General features: G+C 44.5%; 1 protein-coding gene and 1 long non-coding RNA gene across 2 annotated transcripts in view; one reads left to right on the top strand and one right to left on the bottom strand.

The window, feature by feature from the left end:
• Positions 1-4,410, top strand: part of USP53 (ubiquitin specific peptidase 53) — a 36,363-nt gene extending 31,953 nt beyond the window's left edge. Inside the window, exons 15-16 of the mRNA XM_063136273.1 lie at positions 165-261; positions 2,037-4,410. Coding sequence (XP_062992343.1) covers positions 165-261; positions 2,037-3,033 — 1,094 coding nt within the window. The 3' untranslated portion in view covers positions 3,034-4,410. The remainder of the gene's footprint in view (positions 1-164; positions 262-2,036) is intronic.
• A 3,061-nt stretch (positions 4,411-7,471) lies between these two features.
• Positions 7,472-12,271, bottom strand: LOC134404731 (uncharacterized). Its single transcript, XR_010025902.1, has 2 exons — positions 11,945-12,271; positions 7,472-7,815 (listed from the first exon to the last, which is right to left on the bottom strand). It is a non-coding gene; the product is annotated as an uncharacterized LOC134404731 (long non-coding RNA).
• Positions 12,272-22,306: the final 10,035 nt, after the last annotated feature.

Here is a 22,306-nt window from a genome sequence, read left to right on the forward strand (position 1 = left end):
AGAGGTATTTTTTTTAGAAGAAAAACGTGAAAAGCTTGCAAGGGTTTTTTTGTTACTGGTACTGCTGATACTTTCCGCATGCATTTATAGAAAACTAGTGTAAATCAATTAAAGTAAATAAATAGTGTAATGTTTTGTAGGTAAACATGAACATTGTTTTTCAGCCTTGAAGAAAGATCATATAAATACCCAAATTAACTACAAACCTCATAACCTACCTTCAGCATCACATCTGCCATTGCACAGTCCACCTTCGAAAAGGTATCTCTTTTAATATTATGTATACAGTCTAAAGTAGAGATGGGCAAACATGTTTTGGTGGAGGACCACATTGGTGGCTGGGAAATGTTTTGGTGTCCACATTAGTGGATAGGGCCCCACAAAAATACTCCTCCTCCTACGCCACGTGCTGCAGGTTTCCCGCATTTATTTATTTACTACATTTCTATATCGCCCAGTAGCCTAAGCTCATTGGATGGTTCCCATGAAGTCTTGAATTTCAGTTTTTCCAGTTTACAAAATCTTAAGGCAATCTTGCACTGCCATCCATGCGTTGAAAACTTTCGAGTTACATTACTGTAACTGATTATATGTGGAACATTTGGAAACTACAATTTATTTGGCAGCCATAATTATTAACTAGTATTCACAGTTCTGAGCACATTACTTTAGTGCACAAGTGGGCAACTTTGGGAGGTCCAAGGGTCATTTTTGCCCCTACGCAGGCTGCACTTCCCCTGTGCTTGGGTGCCAAAAACAAGAAATTGAAAAATAAAAATGGGTTCTGGAGCTGCTAGGGAGTGCCAAAAGGATGAAAATGAGCTTGTTTGCAAGCTAATTTTGACCCTTTTTATTCTCCGTAGCTCCTACAGAGTCCCAAAGGGGTCAAAATGAACTTGCAAACAACTTCATTTTGATCCTTTTGACTCTCTGTTGCAGCTGCAGATGCTGCTTTGTTTGCCCTCAAATATTTTTTTAGAAGATATTTTTAAGCGCCCTCCCCCAAATTCAGGCTTGACGGGGCTGCACTGGGGGCTGTGAGGCCAAATGTTGCTTTTCTGTTTAAAGATATGTACAGTCTTCCAGTCTGTTTCCAGCTGCAGTTCAGAGGTAATAAATAGCACCTTCACCTCTATCTGCCCATATTGTATGCTCAATGAAAGACTTGCTTTGGGTGCCCCTGCCATCAGAAATTACATTGGGTGGCAACCAGAAATAGTGTTTTATCATTGGTGTTACCCAAGCGGAACAGCCTTTACAGAAAAAAAGGCTGTTGGATCCAGAAATCGGAACTATCCTATGCCCCCGCCCCAACTCTTTCTAGGGCCCAAAGGATTGCGCCCTCCGTGACTTGATATAGGTAGGAGGGATAAAAATATTTGAGAGAGTGAGGCCATGAAAATCAATCAGATATAGACTTAAGGATGATTAAAAACTAGGAAAATGTAGTCATGATATGCTAGTTTTGTGGGTAGAGGGCTTATTTATTGCGGGGAGCCCTGAGGATGTGAGTGCCAACACATTGCATTCCCCACAGAATTTGTGTTGGTGAGGACCACAGTTTTCCCTGAAAGTAATGCTTCCTTCATGGGCATGAATAGCAACTCCTCACTTGCTTGGAAAAATGTGGGTTGCACTGAAAGACTATATTGGGATGGAGTTTTTAAACGTGTTCTCTACCATTGGTGACCCCAGCCATTGAGAATCAAGCCTGCTCATATCTATAGTCCTGCCTCTTAATTAGCATATGCCATCCCTGATTCTGTAGTATGGCAGGGATTGGAAACTGGCTTAACTACTGTATTTCTTTAATTCTAAGACGCACTTTTTCCCCCATATAAACATCTTTAAAAACGGGGTGCATCTTAGAATTGCAGGCATGTCTTAGGTTTTTTTTTTCTGTTGGTGGTACTGAAATTAGTGTGCATCTTACAATCGAAGAAATACGGTATTTTGAAATGCACAGCTCAACTAGAACAATTGAAATCGCATGAAATTTCTGCTGGTCACTAGTCCTTTTATACTTTTTTTTCTAGGACTGACGTACCTGATTGCAATAAGAAGTTTTTTCCAACATTAATGCTACAGACCACTTTAAAAGACCACACTGAGAGAGAAATGAAGAACAGTGTATTAAGTGAACAAAGCTTTGCACGGTGGCCTAATGAAGATATACTTGATGAAACAAACATACCAGTACACAGTGCTGACAGTACAGCTTGTTCTTATAATGGGGAGAACTTAACCATGATTGAAAGGGTTCAGAATAGTGAATCTTCCCATTTGCAGTTGCCTCATACAAGGACAATTAGATCTGGACCAGCACTTGCATTTTTCTTACAACAGAATATATCCAAACCATCCTATACTGAATCAGTCTCACCTGCTGAGCATACAATTCACTTGTATAGTGGCAAGTCTGATGATACTCCAGAAGCAATTTACCAAAACCTTCCTCCTCCTTTACCACCAAAGAAACACGCTCTGACTAGATTGCATGGAATAGAACATGAATCCACTGTGGATTTAAAACGAACAGAAGTACTGTGCACAAATCCTTCAAATATTGAAAGGCAAGTGGCAAATATTACTTCAAAAGCTACATCTGAAGCAAGTTCATTTCCAGATGAAGAAAGACTTAAAACATCATTTCATGGGAATGAGTCCTCCAAGACAGATTTTCCATCAAGTTTATCAGTAAATGATTTGTGGGCTGTATCCAGTAATCCTACAAATAAGGGGGCTTGCCTCAAAGGACCAAACGCTAGCTCCCTGGATGCAAATGCAAATGATATTGTATCTCTTACTACTTATTTTTCAGTCGACAACTGTATGACTGATACATATAGGATGAAATACCACCAGAGACCCAAGCTATATTTTGCTGATACTGGTGTGTTAAACAAAGAGACATCTTTACCACCAGCTGGAATTTTGCTGAACACTTCATACCACAATACTTCTGAATCAAATTATCCCACAGCTGAGCAGAGACATAAACCTAGCATTGGAAATGTGTATTGCAATAGGTAAAATGATTGTGTCATAAATGAACATAAATCCCTGGCATTCCCAACATGATGTGGCGATTTAGGTTTCTATACCTCACCTATACTTCATTTAGAAGTTACAGCTATTGAACTGTGTTTTGCACATGCATGTGTGATCAAGAAAGATGCAACTATTTTTGGTCCTATGTTCGCGAATCTGTCATTTTTATGCTTTAAATATTTACACCCATTATAAGCTAATGCAGAATTCAGTAAGAATGGTTAAACTTTTTAAACAGGTTGCTTTTTACAACTAATGCTGCTCCTTTTTAATATGACTTGGTTTAGAACATCTCAAGATAACTTGTACAGATCAATATGAAATGCCACCCTTTTGGTTCTGATCTTAGTTGTTTTAATTGATTAGTTACTAATCTGTATTTTAGGGCACTTCTTTAAATTACACAATACAAATCATGTATCTTTTAATCTACAAACAACATTTTGTTTACAGTTTGAAATGTTTAAGTGTAACTATTTCTGTTTATTTTGAGCATTCACTAAGATACAATAATATTCCATGGTTTGGGTGGGGTGGGGAATCCATCCATAACTTCTCATACCCTGGCTTAATGAACCATGGTGAAATGTAAAAAGGATTATTTATTACGTTTTTATATTTGCAAACTTAGAGCCAAAGGATACATGCAATAACAAAGTAGTATAGTCCTCATAGGGGCCTGGAAAACCTCAGAATTCAATTTGGAGTTTTTGCCCCCACATGAAAATTGTGTTCCTTATATAAAATTCTCACAATAGCAAATTTTCTTCTCTGTGACGAATCACATGGGGTGTGATTTTTTTTCCTTACAGAGGCACTTTCAAATAAACTCTTCATGTAAAACTGAACTGTTACAGCCCCACATGAACTTTACTACCTCACTACAGCATGTATATTTCTACCTTTAGTATGCATAAACTAGGGGAAATATTTTAGTTCAGGAGTAGACACATATGGTCTGCATGCTGCATCTGACCCTTGAAGTCTACTTTTCGAAGCCTACATAGGTCTGTGATGTCATTACGTAGTTAGGTACTTGCCTGTGAGCTGGTTACTTCCAGGTTAAAACCCTTCACAGGACCTACAACATTGTGTACACAATTATCAGTGTATGGGGTGGACTTTCCTAGAAAAAAAAAAAAAGACCAGCTCTTGCTGAGTTCTGAGCACTAAGAGAATAATGGGAAAAGAAAGTATCCCTTAAGGTACTTTAAAGTACTGGCTCTGCCTAAGAATTCTTGCAAGATTGTTGAAAAGTGAAGTGCATTTAATGGGAGTGTTGATTTGACTTTCCCTTACATTCAGGTATTCTTAATAAAAAGTTAACAGTAGTTGATACTACTGTTTTGCCTTGTTAAACTGGTAAGATGGAGGTTTTTCTTGCTGTTGTAGGCTTACCTTAAAACTTCTATTTTAGTCTAACCTGGAATCCTTTAAATACTGGAATGATCTGATCTCAGAACTATGCACAGAATGGTACATGTAATCATAAAAACGCTACGGAAATAGATTTTATAGTAGTTAGAAATTAATAATTCATCCAAGTTCCTTGACTCAATCATTTCCCATTGTCCTGAATATCTTTAACACAGATCTGCCCAGCAGTTTTTAGTATTTGAAAAGATGCCTTAATGAGTGACTTAAGATTTTATTTTAATATATAAAATGGTAGCTAGAATTTCAAACAGCAATAGTTGGTGTTCCACTCAGTATATTTTAAATATTGCAGATTTTGCATAGCAATTATATGTAGTAGGGGTTATTTGGGGTTATACCTGTGCTGCAGGAAAAAAATCATATCATGAATTGTATAAATATATTTTTCTATTAAATTTGCTGTGGAAAACGGTATTTAAATATCTGCTTGTATGGAAAATACTATTTGGTTTTCCCCGATGTCTTATTTAAAGCTATTAGTTAGGAGCACAGGAGAAACATCGCCCAGGAGCTCCTGTCATGGGATCAGTTCTCTGGTCTTGAAGTAATTTGTTTTAGAAGATTTAAATGGATTTCCCATCCAATTATTATAGGACAAAAATGAATTGTATGGCACAATTCTCTTTTTAAATCACTTTTAATAAGCATCTTGACTAAAGTAAGGCCTACAAAGATGGTATTTCTGAGGGCGGAGGGAAGGAAACGTAAATGCCTTTTAGTTTTAAGCCTAATGATAAATTGATATATTTTAAAATAATCAAATGCTTGCACTGGAGTTGATTAAATACAGAAAGCAAGTTTGTGCATTTAACCAAATGGTATAATTTTGGGCCTATTCAAGACATAACTTGGTTCCAGAACACTACCTAGTGTAAGATGGAGAGCTTGCTTAGACTTGCATGTTCCCTTACCATGAGGATAAAATAATGACTTCACTGTGAGATCCCACATTTATTTGAAGGGGGGATCTTTCTGACCTTCCAGTTATACACTGTATAGATTTATAGGGGAAAGTAACATCTAAGCAGGCCTCCGATGTTTATGTTGAGAGTGTCTTAATCCATAAACATAACTTAAGAATTGTTACTTACCATTATGCAGCATACCAAATATCTTAAAGCAGTTGCTTTAAAACGTGTTCCCGCCCTTCCCTCCTAGTAGTGCTTCAGAGTGTTTTTGCAAAACTATTGCTTTACTTAAAGCATGTATATGTAACATGTTTATTGACTGCAAGTGAAATTGAACCTTTTTCCTTCAATATAAGACAAAAGGAACTTCATCTGAAAGCAGCTGTGTAAAGTTATAGTTTCTAATACTTATGTCTGTGTTTTAAAGACAAGCTTTTAAAATCTCATTTCATTCCTTATATACAGGTAATGTGTAATAGTTTAAAGGCTTTGTAGGTAAAAACAGATTTGTAACAAGTACTGGATTCTGTAAGTGTACAGTTGAAAGCTCTTACTGAAATTATGTATCTGAATTTGCAGTATTTATGTAAACTAATGTGAATGACCTGCTGTAAGAGCATTACTACATTTTAAAAATGTGCATAGCAAATGTTCACTTCCTGTACAAATGAGAAATGTTTAATTTGTACATTACTTCTAAAGTGCTAATGAGCACAAATAGTACACTTTTATTCTGTTTATTAGAAAGTTGTTGAATAGTATCATATATTCTGAAGTTGTGTCCTTTAAAGGGACTTAAATATTGTCTTTGTTTCAGTCTTTTTAGACAACCTTTTGTACAGATTTGTGGCTACCAGATAATGCTTATTTCATTATAATTCATGGTCAATTTTTATAACTGACCTTGCACTCTTAAGTAAATGAATATTTGCTAGCAATGTGCACACATTGATTTTTGACTTCTCCAGGGTGCCTATTTTTATAATTGTTCCCTTCAGATTATAGATTTGTATGACTTTTGTAATGTTAAATTCATTTAACATGTCTTGTAAAGGATATTTGTCTTTAGAAAATTTTAATCTAAAGTTGCTTTTTTGCTTGTTCCAACAGTCAGATAAAAAATTAGCCTATATGTTTCTTTTTCTACTTAGTTTATGTATGCACATCCACAGTAAGATTTATTCTACTCTGCTGTTTTTTCAACAAAGCAGGAACATCCAAATTGTGTTAGCTTTATACTCAACTGTGAAATTGCCCTTGGTTTGGTATCGTTGAACTTTTACCGTCAGATATAAAAGAAAGTCCTTTACCAACTTGCATTCTGCTCTATGGCATTATTCAGCATTGCATCTATGAATTACATAAATAGCTTTGACCTATTGTGTTTTAATGAGTTATATTCCTGTAAGAACTCATTAAATGAATGCTGAATTATTTCATATGAACACTCATGTAGGTATGTACATTTTAAGATTAAGTCCTACTATATTTACTCATAGGTAAGTGTGTGTAGAATTGTAAATGCTTTAAGTCAGTTTCCATTCAACTGTGCTTAGTTCGCCAAGAGTCAAATTCAAGTGGCCGTACTGCTAACTTCCAAACACAATTCAGGAAACAATGCCTTGAGTCCAACACATCTCAAACATGTACTGTTGAATATAAACTTCTTAAATGTCTAAATATCTATTATGCTCTACTGTCTAGTTACAGGTGCAAAATAATGCAGGGTGCTTCTGTGGCCCAAACTCAATGCAATGGGAACAGCCATTTTATATGTATGTGGAGGAGATACTGACCCCATCAGTTCAAGCAATTTCCTTTCCTGCTCATCTAATATGAACTAGGCTGCAAAAAAGTCTGTTAAAGCTGTGGTGATCCATATTGTAAAAACGCACCAACAAGCACTAGCTGTGACCGCATCAGTTACGTGAAGGATAAACATGGCTGTTCAGTTATGTCTATTTTAACCCTCAGAATTGATCAGAATATATATATGCTACAGTTTTATCACACTATAAGCAATAGAGATTCTTGAACTGTTCGGAGTATCGCTGGTTACAAATAATGTGTTTAGCTTTTGAGTCCGTGCTAGGTTACTCTTTATTAAAGTAAAGTAATGACTGAAAATGAAGCATTTCAACATCGTTGAAAACCTTCAACCACTTAAATACCTGAGTTACAATTAACATAAGGCACAACTTGTACTTCAGCCTGAAGAATAAATGTCAATCATCTCCACTCCCAAGTTCATTCATGAATCATATCTGGTACGCCCAGCAAAATGTGTCAATAGTTAAAATACAGGTGTCACAGACATCATTTCACGTATTGGTAATGTGTTCTTAATTCTGTTCTGCACTGGAGAGTTGCTGAAGGAGTGACAATGGCAGATGTTCTAGAGTAGAATCCAGTTGCCCTGCTAGATAAAGAAAACTGAAGTTAGACACTTCTTCAATTCAGTTAGTGTGCCCAGTATAATTTGAATATAAGAACAGCCCTGCTGTCTCAAACCAAATGCCTATCTAGTCTATCATCTGGACACAGTGATCAACCAGGTGCCTATGAGTAGCCCACAAACAGGATTTGAGGTGGTATAACCTTCCTCAGCAACTGATAATTCAGAGTCATGCTGCCCCTGAACATTGAGACAGTATACAGTTATCATGATTAATAGCCATGAATTTGTCTAATCCCCTTTTAAAATCATCTAAGCTAGTAGCTAGCATCATGTCTTGTAGCAGCAAATACCCCAAATTAACTGCAGTGTCTTAAATTTCCCACTAGGTTCTGGAATAATAGGTGGGGAAAATACGCATATTTTTTCTGTCATTTCAGCAGTAACAACTGCCTTCAGGTCTTTAATATTAAGAGAGGGTGCTCCCGTACAGTACAGGATGTTCATTGTCCCAACAGAACCTAGCAGCATTAGCTGTGAGAACAACCACTGTTTGCTCCTGCTGAAGAGAGATGCTATAAAATCAGCCTGCTTTGATTATGCCAGAAATGGATGCAGATAACACATACTGAAGTAGCACAATTACAACACTTTGTGTTAATTGAAGGTGGTGAGTCTTTCAGGCAGGGATGGATGACATGCACCCACATGAGTCCCTTGAAGGCCATTTGTGAGCCCCTAATGTGCCACGGGTGAGGGGGGAGTGTCATACTCTTCCCACCCACCCTACCTCCCATAATAACCAGAGTAGTATCCAGGCATCATAAAGCTGCCAATTGCTGCTTCTGCAGATATGTAAGACATGAGGAAGATGAGACTTAACTGTTGGTGTGTGTAGCTGTGGCCCCCCAGCTGCCCACTTCATGTGGGCCTCAGTGATAGCTTTCCCAGGGGGAGGAGGGTTGTATATAAGAAATTACTATCTATGTTGAGACTACAGCAGAGGCTGGAATATAAATACTGCCAATATCTGAATAAAGCTATGAGTCTAAAACCACTTTCAAAGCTGTTAATGAATGTAAAGGAATTTATAGGCACAGGATTGCAGTTAACCAACACAGCTTACATTTCAGACTTCAGATTATTTTCTATCCTTCCAATGATATTATTGATGACATCGCTCAACAGAAAGTCTAAACCAACTCACAAAATGTGAATGCAGAATTCAGTAATGTTTGAAGATTCCTGTGTCCTAGTATCTCAGCTGTGCATCTGTTTAAAAGTATATTCCTAGCTTTTGAATATAGACTTGAGAGTGTGTAGCAAAAAATCTCATAAACAGAAGAGCTGAGTAATAGTTCCCATTTGTCAAAAGATAAGGCTCCTTGCTTTTTTCTACTTTATTCTACCAAGCAAAGGACAAAGAAAATTAACATAAGCATAGATTTGCACCATTGACACAGCTCACAGAACCCAGTTTTTCTGGGCTTGGAACTAGTGTTATTTTGTCACAGAATTTTGGTGGGCTTTCAAGTGCAGTTTATACCCAGGCTGGGACCCTTAATGAGGTTCAGCAATACAATATAGTGAATTATTAAACCAAAGTTACACACAGCTCTTAGTGGATGGCCAATAAGTGGTCTTCAGTGCACTTCCAAAGTCGTTGGAGTATACTTTTTCCTATTAAGGATCCACTTGGAAATAGTCTGTACTGTGAGTCTGTCCCTATGCCCGATGCACGGATCTGGCAAAAGCAGACCTGCTGGAAGCCTGGCTACACATTGCAGTTGCTCACATGGGACCCTACTGTTTAAAACCCAGAAGATCTTTCCAGGTAGAGGGAGGCATTTATCCTGGGCAGCAAGTGCTGTGGGACAGTGACTGTAGCCCCCGAGCCTTTCCTCCCATGAGCAACGTGGCCATTGCTATCCTCTTGAGCGAGCGCTCCAACAGCATCAATGCTTGCTTGTTGCTGACCTGAGTCTGTCTAGCCTAGTCATCTTCTCCCACGTCAAGGCACACTACCCTGTGTATATATTGTGTAGTAGTGTGTCTTGAGCACTTTGGAAAATTACTTCAATTAGACTAACATTAAATACAACCCAGAAACTCCTTAGAGCAAACAGAAACTACAACTTGTACTTTCCCACACAACTGCTCATAATCAGCACAAAAACTAGGCAAAGAATAATAAGATCACTCCCTCATAATGTATATAAATTGACTGGCTTCTTGTTAGCTACTGAGCCACATACAAAGTTATGTTATTATCCTATATAACCCTAAACAACTTGGGACCAGCATACCTAGCAGTCAGCCTTCCCTTATATGCACCCAGATGATAGTTACAATTTTCAGATGAGGTCTGGCCATTCTGAAATGAACGGAATGTCACCATGAAGAACCTTGGTGGTGGGCCTTTCCTGTGGCGGCACCCACCCTCCAGAAAACCCTCCCTCGTGCGGTTCAGGAGGCAGAAAACGTAACATCTTTTAAATGCCTCCTGAAAATACACCTTTTCATACAGTCTTTTCTTGGATTTTTAACATAGCTGTTTTCTTCTTTGTCCCAGCATTACTAGATCCCACCTGCACACTGCCTACTTGGGCCTAACCCAGAGGTGGGCAAGATGGTGTCCGTGGACACCAATGTCCCCCAGCCACCTTTCTTGGCACCCACCAAGTTGCCCTTCCCTTCCCTTCCCACTTTTTTTTTTAATTAAAACATTTTCTTAGCAGTTGGGATTGCTATGAAATAGGTTTCTGGCAGTGTTGAAAACTGGATTCAAAGGAGCCTCAATTTGGACTTAGTATTTCGGCATCCTTGGCACAACCCCCATGGCAGCCATTTTGTGGTGGTTCCCAGGACAGTTTCTCAAATGGCCAAATGCATCCATGGCCCGAAAAGGTTGCCTATCCCTGGCCTAACACAATTAAGGCTGCAAACCTATATCCATTTATCTGGGAATTTTGCTGAGCTCCCTGAGACTTACTCCTGAGTAGACATACCTAGGATTGCATTGCTAGTCTCTTCTTCAACCCCAACACTGAACTCCCTGAGACTTACCTAGGGTGACCATATGAAAATGAGGACAGGGCTCCTGTATCTTAACAGTTGCATAGAAAAGGGAATTTCAGCAGGTGTCATTTGTATATATGGGAAACCTGGTGAAATCCCCTCTTCATCACCACAGTTAAAGCTGCAGGAGCTATACTTAAGTGACCAGATTTAAAAGAGGGCAGGGCACCTGCAGTTTTAACTGGTGTGATGAAGAGGAAATTTCACCAGGTTCTCCATAAATACAAATGACACCTGCTGAAATTCCCCTTTCAATACAACTGTTAAAGATACAGGAACGCTGTCCTCCTTTTCATATGGTCACCCTAATTTACCCCTGAACAGACATTATTATTATTATTATTATTATTATATTTATTATATTTATTTGTATTCCGCCTTTTGCCCAATGCTGGACATGCATAGGATTGCATTGTTAGTGACCTCTTACCCGCTCCCCCGCTGCCCCAAAGAGTGACTCAGTGCGTGCTTTAAACAAGTTAAGAACAAGTGCCCTGATGGATCAGACCGAGGGTCCATCTAGTCCAGCACTCTGTTCACACAGTGGCCAACCAGCCATTGGCCAGGGACCAACAAGGCAGGACAAGGTGCAATAGCACCCTCCTGCCCATGTTCCCCAGCAACTGGTGCACACAGGCTTACTGCCGCGACTACGAGAGATAGCACACAACCATCAGGGCTAGTAGCCATTGATAGCCTTCGCCTCCAGAAATTTATCCAACCCCCTTTTAAAGCCATCCAAATTGGTGGCCATCGCTACATCTTGCGGTAGTGAGTTCCATAATTTAACTATGCACTGTGTGAAGAAGTACTTCCTTTTATTTGTCCTGAATCTCCCACCAATCGGCTTCATGGGGTGACCCCGGGTTCTAGTATTTTGAGAGAGTTAGTTGCCCCTCTGGAGAGCTCGAAAACTTGCTCTCTAGTTTGTGACGTTTCAATTAAAACAGGGCTGCCCGAGTGTGGATTGGATTTTATGGCCCAAGAAGGCGCGTCCCTTTGCTTGTTTGTGCGAAAAGTAACCGGCCCAGGTTCCTTGGGCTGGGGAAGGGGCTTCCTCGCCCCACCGACTCACCTGTGAGGTGCGCGCGCGCGCGCCCTGCCCGTCAAGGCAGCAGATAGACGAAGACGAAGACCACCAGGTCGAAGAGGATCAGGAGCCAGAAGTCCAGCCAGTAGGACGTGCCGGAGAGGGGTGGCCCGCGGGCCGTGTCCCCTCCTGCTGCTGCTGCTGCTGCGGTGGCTGCTACCTCCGGCTCGCGCTCCAGCGTCTTGCCGCGCTCGCGGAGCTGAGCGCCCTCCGTAGCCTCCATCGCGTCTCTCCCGGTCTGTCAGGCGTTGCTGAGAGGAAGCGGCTCGCTCACGCTTGCGTAAACGTCAGCGCTTGTGCCCATAGAAATAGGGCCGGGGATGCAAATTAGCTGACACTTCCGGCAGAGACGCCCCCATTGAGCCGTGATTCTCCCTGAGCACAGGGCGGCGTCGCTCTTTCCCGTCGTATCTCCGTAGCGTGGAGACCAAACTCCAAACAAGCATGGTTTGCTATGGAATTCAATTTAGAGCGAGAACTTCGGCTCAGTTGTGGGTCGGAAGTGCTGCTGCGAATTGCGGTGGCGTGTCACTCTAATTTTTCCTATCTCATTGACTGGTCTTGTGACGCTGCAGTGATTGTGCTGCAGGGAGCGTAGAGATAGGAGGAAATTGAGAAAGCTGTTTCTAGAAGACAGTTCCAGTGGAGGCTGGTGGCTCCGATGTCAGTGAGGCTGTGAATCCACTTTAAGCCAGTACGCTAAAGGAGCTATCCAAGGTGCTGAACCCAGTTTGGGGATTGGGTTCAGCCCGGCGGATAGCTACCTTAGAGTTCTGACTGGTTCTGGATGAAACTCAGAATGGATTCACAGCCCCACTGACGTCGGAGCCCCCAGCCTCCGCTGGAAACTCTCACGTGAAACGGCTGAATTGCAGCTTACCAGAAAGTTCAGTTCTACTCATTTGGTTCCAATCAATTCAGTTCTGTTCACTGGAACAGGGCAATGGTTTCTTTGTCCCACTGCAGGTGTTTACTCAAACAAACGATTGTGTTGTGTTATCACCAATTCCTGCTGCTGTAAAGGGTCATCTTGACTACTTATTGTATTCCATTGCCATTTAACACAATTCATATTTTTGTTTCTTTCTTTTACTTTAAAACTCGTGTACATAAATACCTGACAATTGAGGATCACACCCCATGCATCTGATGAACAGTGCTCTAATCCAAGAGTAAGTAGAAAGTAGATCTCCATATATTTGGACTTCAATTCCCAGAAGGCCCTGCCAGCATGGCCAATGATTAGGAATGTTGGGAGCTTAAGTCCAAAACATCTGGAGATTGACTTTCTGTCCATCCCTGCTCTAATCCATAAAAGCTTATGGCCGAGTACGTTTCACTCTTGTTTCTCATTCTTCACATGGGGAAAGAAAAGCAGGAGCAACGTGTGCTGAGCTGGCACTTTCGGGAGCTTTAGCAAGCGCTACCCAAGTGCACTAAGTAAGGGGAAGCCCTTTCCTGTCTCCAACTGGTGTGCTTACCCTAGACCGCAGTTCCCTCCAGGCCAGAGAGCAGGGCTTGGGAAGGGTAGGTTAGGGGAGAGGGCAGGACCCAGAGAGGTCACCCATAACACTGGGGCCAGATGGGGCATCTCTGTGGGCCAGATTAAACCCACAAGCTGGAAGTCTCCATCTTGGCATGTCTGGTTAGACTTTAGGGTGTCACAAAAAAGAGGCAGATGCCTTGATTTCAGTAGACACCCTTTTTTTTTCAGGGTAAAAGTGACAGGTGCCAATAGAAATCATTGAAAAGATTCCCAAGATTTTACCGAATCCGTAACTAGGCAAGTAACACCCCCACCCCCATACAAACGGGAGTAGTAAAGGCAGAAGACCACACTCTTTGTAACTTAGCTTTTGCTTAGTGCATGTGGGGAAATTCTTTGATTTTGTTTTGAACGTCTAAGAGCTTCTTCAGATGAGCATTTTACCACACACTCGCGACTGGCCACTCATGGTTCTTCGCGGGACATTTTGATGACACAGCGATCCTCCCATGCGTTTCTCATTCCTTCTGCTCTTTTTTCTGTCACAAAGTAAGATCAGAAAATCTGATTGTTTTGCGCAATATTAATGATACTTGCCGCCATTTCCTGCTGTGTGCAGCAGAAGCCGCACAATAAAAACGCCCACTGAATGCACCACGTGGTCGTTGCTTGCTCCATCTGTCTTCCCTATGTGAAGAAAGAGGAAGCAGCTCATCCTTATTGTGGGACAGAAGCAGGACGCAAAATGATGGTAGGGAAACGCAATTCCCCACCCCCACCCCAATGATCCTAAAAGAGGGCAAGCTCTCTGTGTGCAGCAGGATGCTTCTGCATGCAATTGGCAATAGATATGAGCAAGGAGGGAGTCTGAAGGGGCCATTTAAGAAGACTAATCTTTGCTGCAACCCGTAGGGGTATTTTTGCCTCCGAGTCCAAACCAGCCTCAGCCCCATTTTTGACCTGCAATATTTACCAAGGACAACATTGCATGGTTATCGTAAGCTACTTTCTTTCAGCAGTGGTGGCTAAACTGCAGTAGGGAAGTATAATAACAGTACACTACACTGGAGGATTATTGCGTGAATACTAGGGATGTGCTCCGCTCCGATTAGGAGCGTAGAAGCAGTAGCGGATTGGCCTGCTCCGCCTTACCCAGAGGCGGAGTAGGAGCGGACCGCGGACCCCCTAGAAGCAAGGCGAAGAGAAGCGACCATTTTTCGGAGCTCCGAGTTCAGTCGGAGCGCTCCGGTCGCCATCTTGAAAACATTTCGCCATAGGATTGCATTGCGGCAAATAATCGCGCATAACTACGTTGTTTTTGAAGCTATCGTTCTGGAAATTCTTGTGCACAGAGAGTCGTGGATGGGGGTCATTTTGAGACCACTCTCACCTCTCTGCGTGCTGTGGTTCACGTGCAATATTTTTTTAAAAATCGGGTCAACCGCGGGCTCAAACTGCGTTTCGGCTTTTCGCCCATAGGATTGCATTGAGGGAAAGAATCGGGGATAACTGGGGGGGGGGTTTAAGCTATCGTTCTGAAAATTCTTGTGCACAGAGAGTCGTGGATGGGGGTCATTTTGAGACCACTCTCAACTTTCTGCGTGCTGTGGTTCACATGCAATATTTTTTAAAAAATCGGGGTTTGGGTTTTTTTTATTTATTTATTTATTTATTTTGGAAGCGATGACAGGCACATTCAACTCCCAATCCTGATGAGAATTGATCTCCTCAGAAAGCATCCTCCTCCAATCCCAGCGTTGGAGGGGGGACTAAGGCAGACCCACCCTGAGAACTTTCTGTTTTGTGTCTCTTTGTGGGTTGGCGTTCGTGGAGGGAACACTTAGTTAGTTAGTGCTCCTGCTTTGGACTTTGGAGATAGATTAGGATAGGTTTAGTTTGGCGCGTGTGTGTGTTTGTTTGCTTCTTTCTGACTTGTAGCTTAGTTTGCCCTGTGTTTTCCCCTTACTTTGATTTAATATAAACTTTATTTTTGAATTTTGGAGTGTGTGGTTGGGTTGGTTGCCCCCCCCTTCCCTGTATTAAAGCCTGACTGTTCTGCTTTTGTGAAAGCTTTCTTTTGAAAGCATACACACACTTTTTGTCCCATTTCCCTACATTTATATTCTTAAACATATTTTATTATATTCTTTCACATAGTCCATTAGTATATATTCTCATACATATTATATTAGTATTCATATTTTGTTCTTCTTATAGTAGTGGTTGGTTCTTTTTCCCCCTCCCCTCTCTTAAATCCTGATTGTGTTTCCTTCTATCTTCTATATACCAAATATACCAAAAAAATTGGATTCTCTTTTTCTTCTCTGTGTAACTTCGACGGAGTGGGCTGCTTTTGTCAAGTTCAACAGGCAGCCACAGATTGAGCATTTTGGGGAAAGCATACGCACACCATTTCCCTATTCTTAAACATATTATTATTATATTCTTTGACATAGTCTTAGTAGTCTATTAGTATACATTCTCATACATATTAGTAGTAGTATTCATATTTTGTTCTTCTTATAGTAGTGGTTGGTTCTTTTCCCCCCTCCCCTCTCTTAAATCCTGATTGTGTTTCCTTCTATCTTCTATATACCAAATATACCAAAAAAATTGGATTCTCTTTTTCTTCTCTGTGTAACTTCGACGGAGTGGGCTGCTTTTGTCAAGTTCAACAGGCAGCCACAGATTGAGCATTTTGGGGAAAGCATACGCACACCATTTCCCTATTCTTAAACATATTATATTATATTCTTTGACATAGTCTTAGTAGTCTATTAGTATACATTCTCATACATATTAGTAGTAGTAGTATTCATATTTTGTTCTTGTTATAGTAGTGGTTGTCCCATTTCTTGTCCCATTTCCCTACATTTATTAGTAATATTCTTAAACATATTATTATATTCTTGTAGATATTCTTAGTAGTAGATATAGATATATATATTAGTATATTCTCATACATATTAGTAGTAGTATATTTTATTGTTCTTGTCCCATTTCCCTACATTTAAACATATTATATCTTCTTATACATATTCTTAGTAGTACCTTATACATAGTATTAGTAGTATTAATATTTTGTTAGTCATCATGAAAAGAGGAAGCAGGCGTGCTGAAAGCAGCAAGGCTCAGTCTGCCAGCAGTAAGCAGGCTTCCTCTCCTCCTGTGAAACTCAAACGGGCAACTCCTTGGCTGACTGCTCCAAAACAGAAGCAGGACAAGCAGCAGGCAGAGCCACTCTCTTCTGCAACTTGTGCCCGGCGTTCTCTTTTTGAGGGTGGGAATGGGAAAAGTGCCCGTTTGCAAGAGGCACGTGGCAGCAGTGCCATTAGAGGAGGAGGAGTATCCCCAACTCCTTCATTCTCCTTTCAGCCCACGAGCCCGATGATGGACCTAGACGAGGTCCTCAGCACAGTGGAGGGGGGGGAGGAGGAGGAGGAGGCGGTGGGCCTCCAGGATGTGGGGGCTGAGGAGGAGCAGCAGCAGGCCGAGGCTCTCTCCCCAGTCTCATCCCACACCCCTGTTTCTGTGGCAACACCAGAGAGCTCAGGCGGGCAATTGGTGGTGTCACCACGGAAACGAAAGACAAGCATCGTGTGGGACCACTTTGAGTTGGGAGCGGATCCCCGCTTTGCTGTCTGTCGCCACTGCAAACTCAGCCTAAGCAGGGGTTCATCGACAGGGCATTATGGAACCAGCAGCATGAAGATGCATCTTAAGAGGCAGCACCAGTCGGTCTTGCTGGGGAAAGAGGCGGGCAAGGCGACTGGTTCCAGGGGAAAGCCGAAGGCGGCTGCTGCTGCTGCTGCTGCTGCTGCTGCTGGCACTTCCAGTCTCAGCTCTCCATCTCCCATCCCCACAAGGGTTAGGCAGGCAACCCTGCCGGAAATGGGGTGGGGGAAGTATGGAACCACAAGATGGCGTTTTCCAACGCCCTCCCAGATCACCACGTCAATCGGTGAGATGGTGGCGTTGGACGACCAGCCATTCAGCCTCGTCGACAACGCAGGCTTCAAGAGGCTGATGGCGCTTGTGGTGCCATACTACAAGCTGCCGTGTCGCACCACCCTGAGCAGGCGGGTGGTGCCTTCCCTGTACCGTTCCTGCAGGGAGTTAGTGCTGGGTCGTCTGTGCCAGGCAGAGGCACGGATGGTGCACTTCACCTCGGACATTTGGTCCAGCGAGGGCGGAGTGCACGCTTACCTGTCCCTGACGGCACACTGGTGGGCAGCCGTGGGGCAGGAAGGATCCAGCACTACAGGGACTGGCAAGGAGGGCTACTGCTGGGCCCTCCTCCACACGCAAGTGATGGACCAGTCCCACACGGCAGGGGAGATTACGGAGGCCATGAACCGCATGGTGGATGGGTGGCTAGCTGGGCAGAAGGTCACCCGCGGTTACATGGTCACGGACGGGGGAGCCAACATGGTGAAGGCGGTGCGCGACGGCGGATTCGAGGGCGTCCGCTGCATCGCGCACGTCTTGAACCTGGTGGTGAGGGATGGCCTTGGGATGGGCAGCAGCAAGCCCAACCTCGGTCCCCTGTCCGGGATCCGTAACCTCCTGGAGAGCTGCAGAAAGGTGGCAGGCCATTTCCACCACAGCGTCAAGGGCAGTCGCTTGCTGCGGGAGAAGCAGGAGGAGTTGAATCTCCCGCAGCACAGGCTAGTGCAGGATGTGGTGACACGCTGGAACTCCACCTACCTGATGCTGGAGCGGATGGTGGAGCAACAGCGTGCCATCTACGACTTGTTCAGGGTCAGGGACATGGGCGTCCACCACCTGGGCAAGCAGCAGTGGGACGCCATGTCCCAGCTGGTGGCGGTCCTCAAGCCGTTCCTGAACGCCACCGAGACCCTGAGCAAAAGCTCTGCCCTCCTCAGCCAGGTGATCCCTGTATGCAGGCATCTCCAGAAACAGATGGGCGACTTTCTGGAGTACAGGGATCCCGTCACCGGCAGGCGCTTCGAGCCCGAGGTCCGCGAAGCGGTGACTAGGCTGAGGGACGGCGTGACGCGGAGGCTGGAGCCCATCCAAACCGACAGGGTCCACATGTTGGCAGCCATGTGCGACCCTCGTGTGAAGGATGGGCTTTGTGGGCCAAATAGCAGGCAGCACTGGGTGGAAACGCTGGTGGGCGAAGTGCGGGCGGCATGGGCCAAGAGGGTGGGGCAGAGTGAGGCAGAGGAGCAGGCCACCCCTCCCCGCAGCAGCACCAGCAGCACCAGCAGCAGCCTCACGTGCATCCCTCCCAGCAGCAGCACAGGCGAGGGGTATTGGGAAGAGGCTCTGCACACCGTGTTTGGGCAGAGACCCTCCCCAGCCACCAGCCAGGATGACGCTGCAACCACCGTGCAGCGTTACCTGTCAGAGCCCATCGAGGACTCCTCCATGGACCCCCTGGCCTACTGGTCATCCCGTTTTCAGATTTGGCCGGACCTGGCGCGGGTGGCCATGGATCGACTCAGCTGCCCACCCACCAGTGTTCCAAGCGAGAGGGTGTTCTCTATGGCGGGCGACATAGTGACCCCTCACCGCTCTCGCTTGGAGCCGGACTTGGTGGAGCAGCTGGTCTTTCTGAAGGGCAATCTCCCCCTGCTGGGATACCCCACCCTCAAGCCCTCGTGGGAGTGACAGGCAGGCTCCCTTTAATTCCACCCCTCCTTGGGTTGGCAGGCACACTACAGTTCAGGCAGGCTGGTTTTTTCTCTGTAGGCACTAGGCAGAGTTTGTCACCGTGCGTGTGTGTGACTGACTGTGAGGGCAAAGCACCGCACTTGAGTTCATTTCATTTCTGTGGCGTCCGGTACAGCTTAGTCAACTCATCCGGATAGTTTTCCACCCAGTTCCAAAAGACTCCATTTATTTATTTATTTATTTATTTAATTACATTTATATACCGCCCCACAGCCGAAGCTCTCTGGGCGGTTTACAACCGTTTGTCCATGATTGACTGCACGTTTAGGTGAGGTGCAAGCAGGGGGCAAGGCAATGCCTGGCACCACCACCACCACTAGCCAGGCTGCCTCTCTCCAGCAGTCCACGGGTCGCCCTTTGGAGTGCCCTGGGAGTGGAAGACGTACTCCCTGATCCAGAAGTATGGTTTTTTGAGAAGCAAACAGGCGAGTCCTCGCCTTTGAGAAGCAACCTTTCACTTGAACTCATGGAAGTCATTGACTTCAGCACAGCCACTACATAGAGGCTGTGGACCTCTGGGTGACTCCATCAGTGTGCTGATTTTGAGAAGCAACCTTTCACTGAAACTCATTCACTTCCCCAATTGAGGGTGAGGGAGGTTACACTCCAGCAGTCCACGGGTCGCCCTTTAGATAGCTCGGGGATCAAATGGAGTCCTTGATCTGTGTGCTGATTTTGAGAAGCAACCTTTCACTGAAACTCATTCACTTCCCCAATTGCGGCTGGTACTCCAACAGTCCACCGAACGCCCATAGCACAGCCACTTAGTGCATAGGGACAGTTTAAGTTTCCTCCTGAGAAGTGAGCACTCACTTCAACTCATGACAGCCATTGACTTCACCACAGCCACTACTGCGGATGCTGTGGTCCTCCAGGATGTGGGGATAAGTAGCAGTCGCTGGTCGAGCTTCTCTCCCCAGTCTCATATGGAGCAATTTTGAGCTCTCACTTCGACTTCAAGTTCAGACACTTGAGCACAGCCCCTACGGTGGAGGCACAGCTGGCCGTGCCTCTCTCCCCAACCACTGACTGCACAGGGACAGTTTAAGTTTCCTCCTGAGAAGTGAGCACTCACTTCGACTCATGACAGCCGTTGACTTTACCACAGCCACTTCCTGGTGGATACTTTGTTCCACCACGATGTGGGTGAGGAGGATTAGTTGCAGCAGCTGGCCGTGCCTCTCTCCCCAACTACTGACTGCATAGGGACAGTTTAAGTTTCCTCCTGAGAAGTGAGCACTCACTTCAACTCATGACAGCCATTGACTTCACCACAGCCACTACTGCGGATGCTGTGGTCCTCCAGGATGTGGGGATAAGTAGCAGTCGCTGGTCGAGCTTCTCTCCCCAGTCTCATATGGAGCAATTTTGAGCTCTCACTTCGACTTCAAGTTCAGACACTTGAGCACAGCCCCTACGGTGGAGGCACAGCTGGCCGTGCCTCTCTCCCCAACCACTGACTGCACAGGGACAGTTTAAGTTTCCTCCTGAGAAGTGAGCACTCACTTCGACTCATGACAGCCGTTGACTTTACCACAGCCACTTCCTGGTGGATACTTTGTTCCACCACGATGTGGGTGAGGAGGATTAGTTGCAGCAGCTGGCCGTGCCTCTCTCCCCAACTACTGACTGCATAGGGACAGTTTAAGTTTCCTCCTGAGAAGTGAGCACTCACTTCAACTCATGACAGCCATTGACTTCACCACAGCCACTACTGCGGATGCTGTGGTCCTCCAGGATGTGGGGATAAGTAGCAGTCGCTGGTCGAGCTTCTCTCCCCAGTCTCATATGGAGCAATTTTGAGCTCTCACTTCGACTTCAAGTTCAGACACTTGAGCACAGCCCCTACGGTGGAGGCACAGCTGGCCGTGCCTCTCTCCCCAACCACTGACTGCACAGGGACAGTTTAAGTTTCCTCCTGAGAAGTGAGCACTCACTTCAACTCATGACAGCCATTGACTTCACCACAGCCACTACTGTGGATGCTGTGGTCCTCCAGGATGTGGGGATAAGTAACAGTCGCTGGTCGAGCTTCTCTCCCCGGTCTCGTCCCACCCCTCTTCCGCTGTAACCCTGTCTTTGAGAAGCAAGCTGTCACTTCAACTCATGGACTTCCCCTATGTGCGGGTGGTACTCCAGTAGTCGACCGATCGCCCATAGCACAGCCACTTAGTGCGTAGGGACAGTTTAAGTTTCCTCCTGAGAAGCAAGCTGTCACTTCAACTCATGGACTTCCCCTATGTGCGGGTGGTACTCCAGGTGTCCACCGATCGCCCATACCACAGCCACTTTGTGTGTACGGACAGTTTAATTTTCCTGAGAAGTGAGCACTCACTTCAACTCATGGACTTCCCCAATTGCGGCTGGTACTCCAACAGTCCACCGAAAGCCCATATCACAGCCACTTAGTGCATAGGGACAGTTTAAGTTTCCTCCTGAGAAGTGAGCTTTCACTTCGACTCATGACAGCCATTGACTTCACCACAGCCACTTCTCGGTGGATGCTTTGTTCCACCAGGATGTGGGTGAGGAGGATTAGTTGCAGCAGCTGGCCGAGCGTCTCTCCCCAGTCTCGCAATTCAAGTTATCTGAGAAGTGAGCTTTCACTTCGACTCATGGACTTCCCCTATGTGTGGGAGGTACTCCAGCAGTCGACCGATCGCCCATAGAACAGCCACTTAGTGTGTACGGACAGTTTAATTTTCCTGAGAAGTGAGCACTCACTTCAACTCATGAAACTCATGAAAGCCATAGACTTCCGAAGCAACCTCTCTCTCCTCAGTCTCATCCTCTTCCTCTTCCCCTTCTGCTGTAACCCGTCTTTGAGAAGCAAGCTTTCACTTAAACTCATCATTCACTTCCCCAACTGAGGGAGGTAAAGTCCAGCAGTCCACGGGTCGCCCTTTGGAGTGCCCTGGGAGTGGAAGACGTACTCCCTGATCCCGAAGTATGGTTTTGAGAAGTAAGCTGTCACTTGAACTCATGAGCCTCTGTGCAAAAGCTGTCCTTGTGTGTGTGGTTGTGAGTGTTACTGCAGCTGCCTGTCTCGCTGCGAAAATGAAACAGGCAAGTCCTCGCCTTTGAGAAGCAACCTTTCACTTAAACTCATGGAAGTCATTGACTTCAGCACAGCCACTACGTACAGGCTGTGGTCCTCTGGG

This window comes from Elgaria multicarinata, chromosome 10 (assembly GCF_023053635.1).
Source record: "Elgaria multicarinata webbii isolate HBS135686 ecotype San Diego chromosome 10, rElgMul1.1.pri, whole genome shotgun sequence".
NCBI lineage: Eukaryota > Metazoa > Chordata > Lepidosauria > Squamata > Anguidae > Elgaria > Elgaria multicarinata.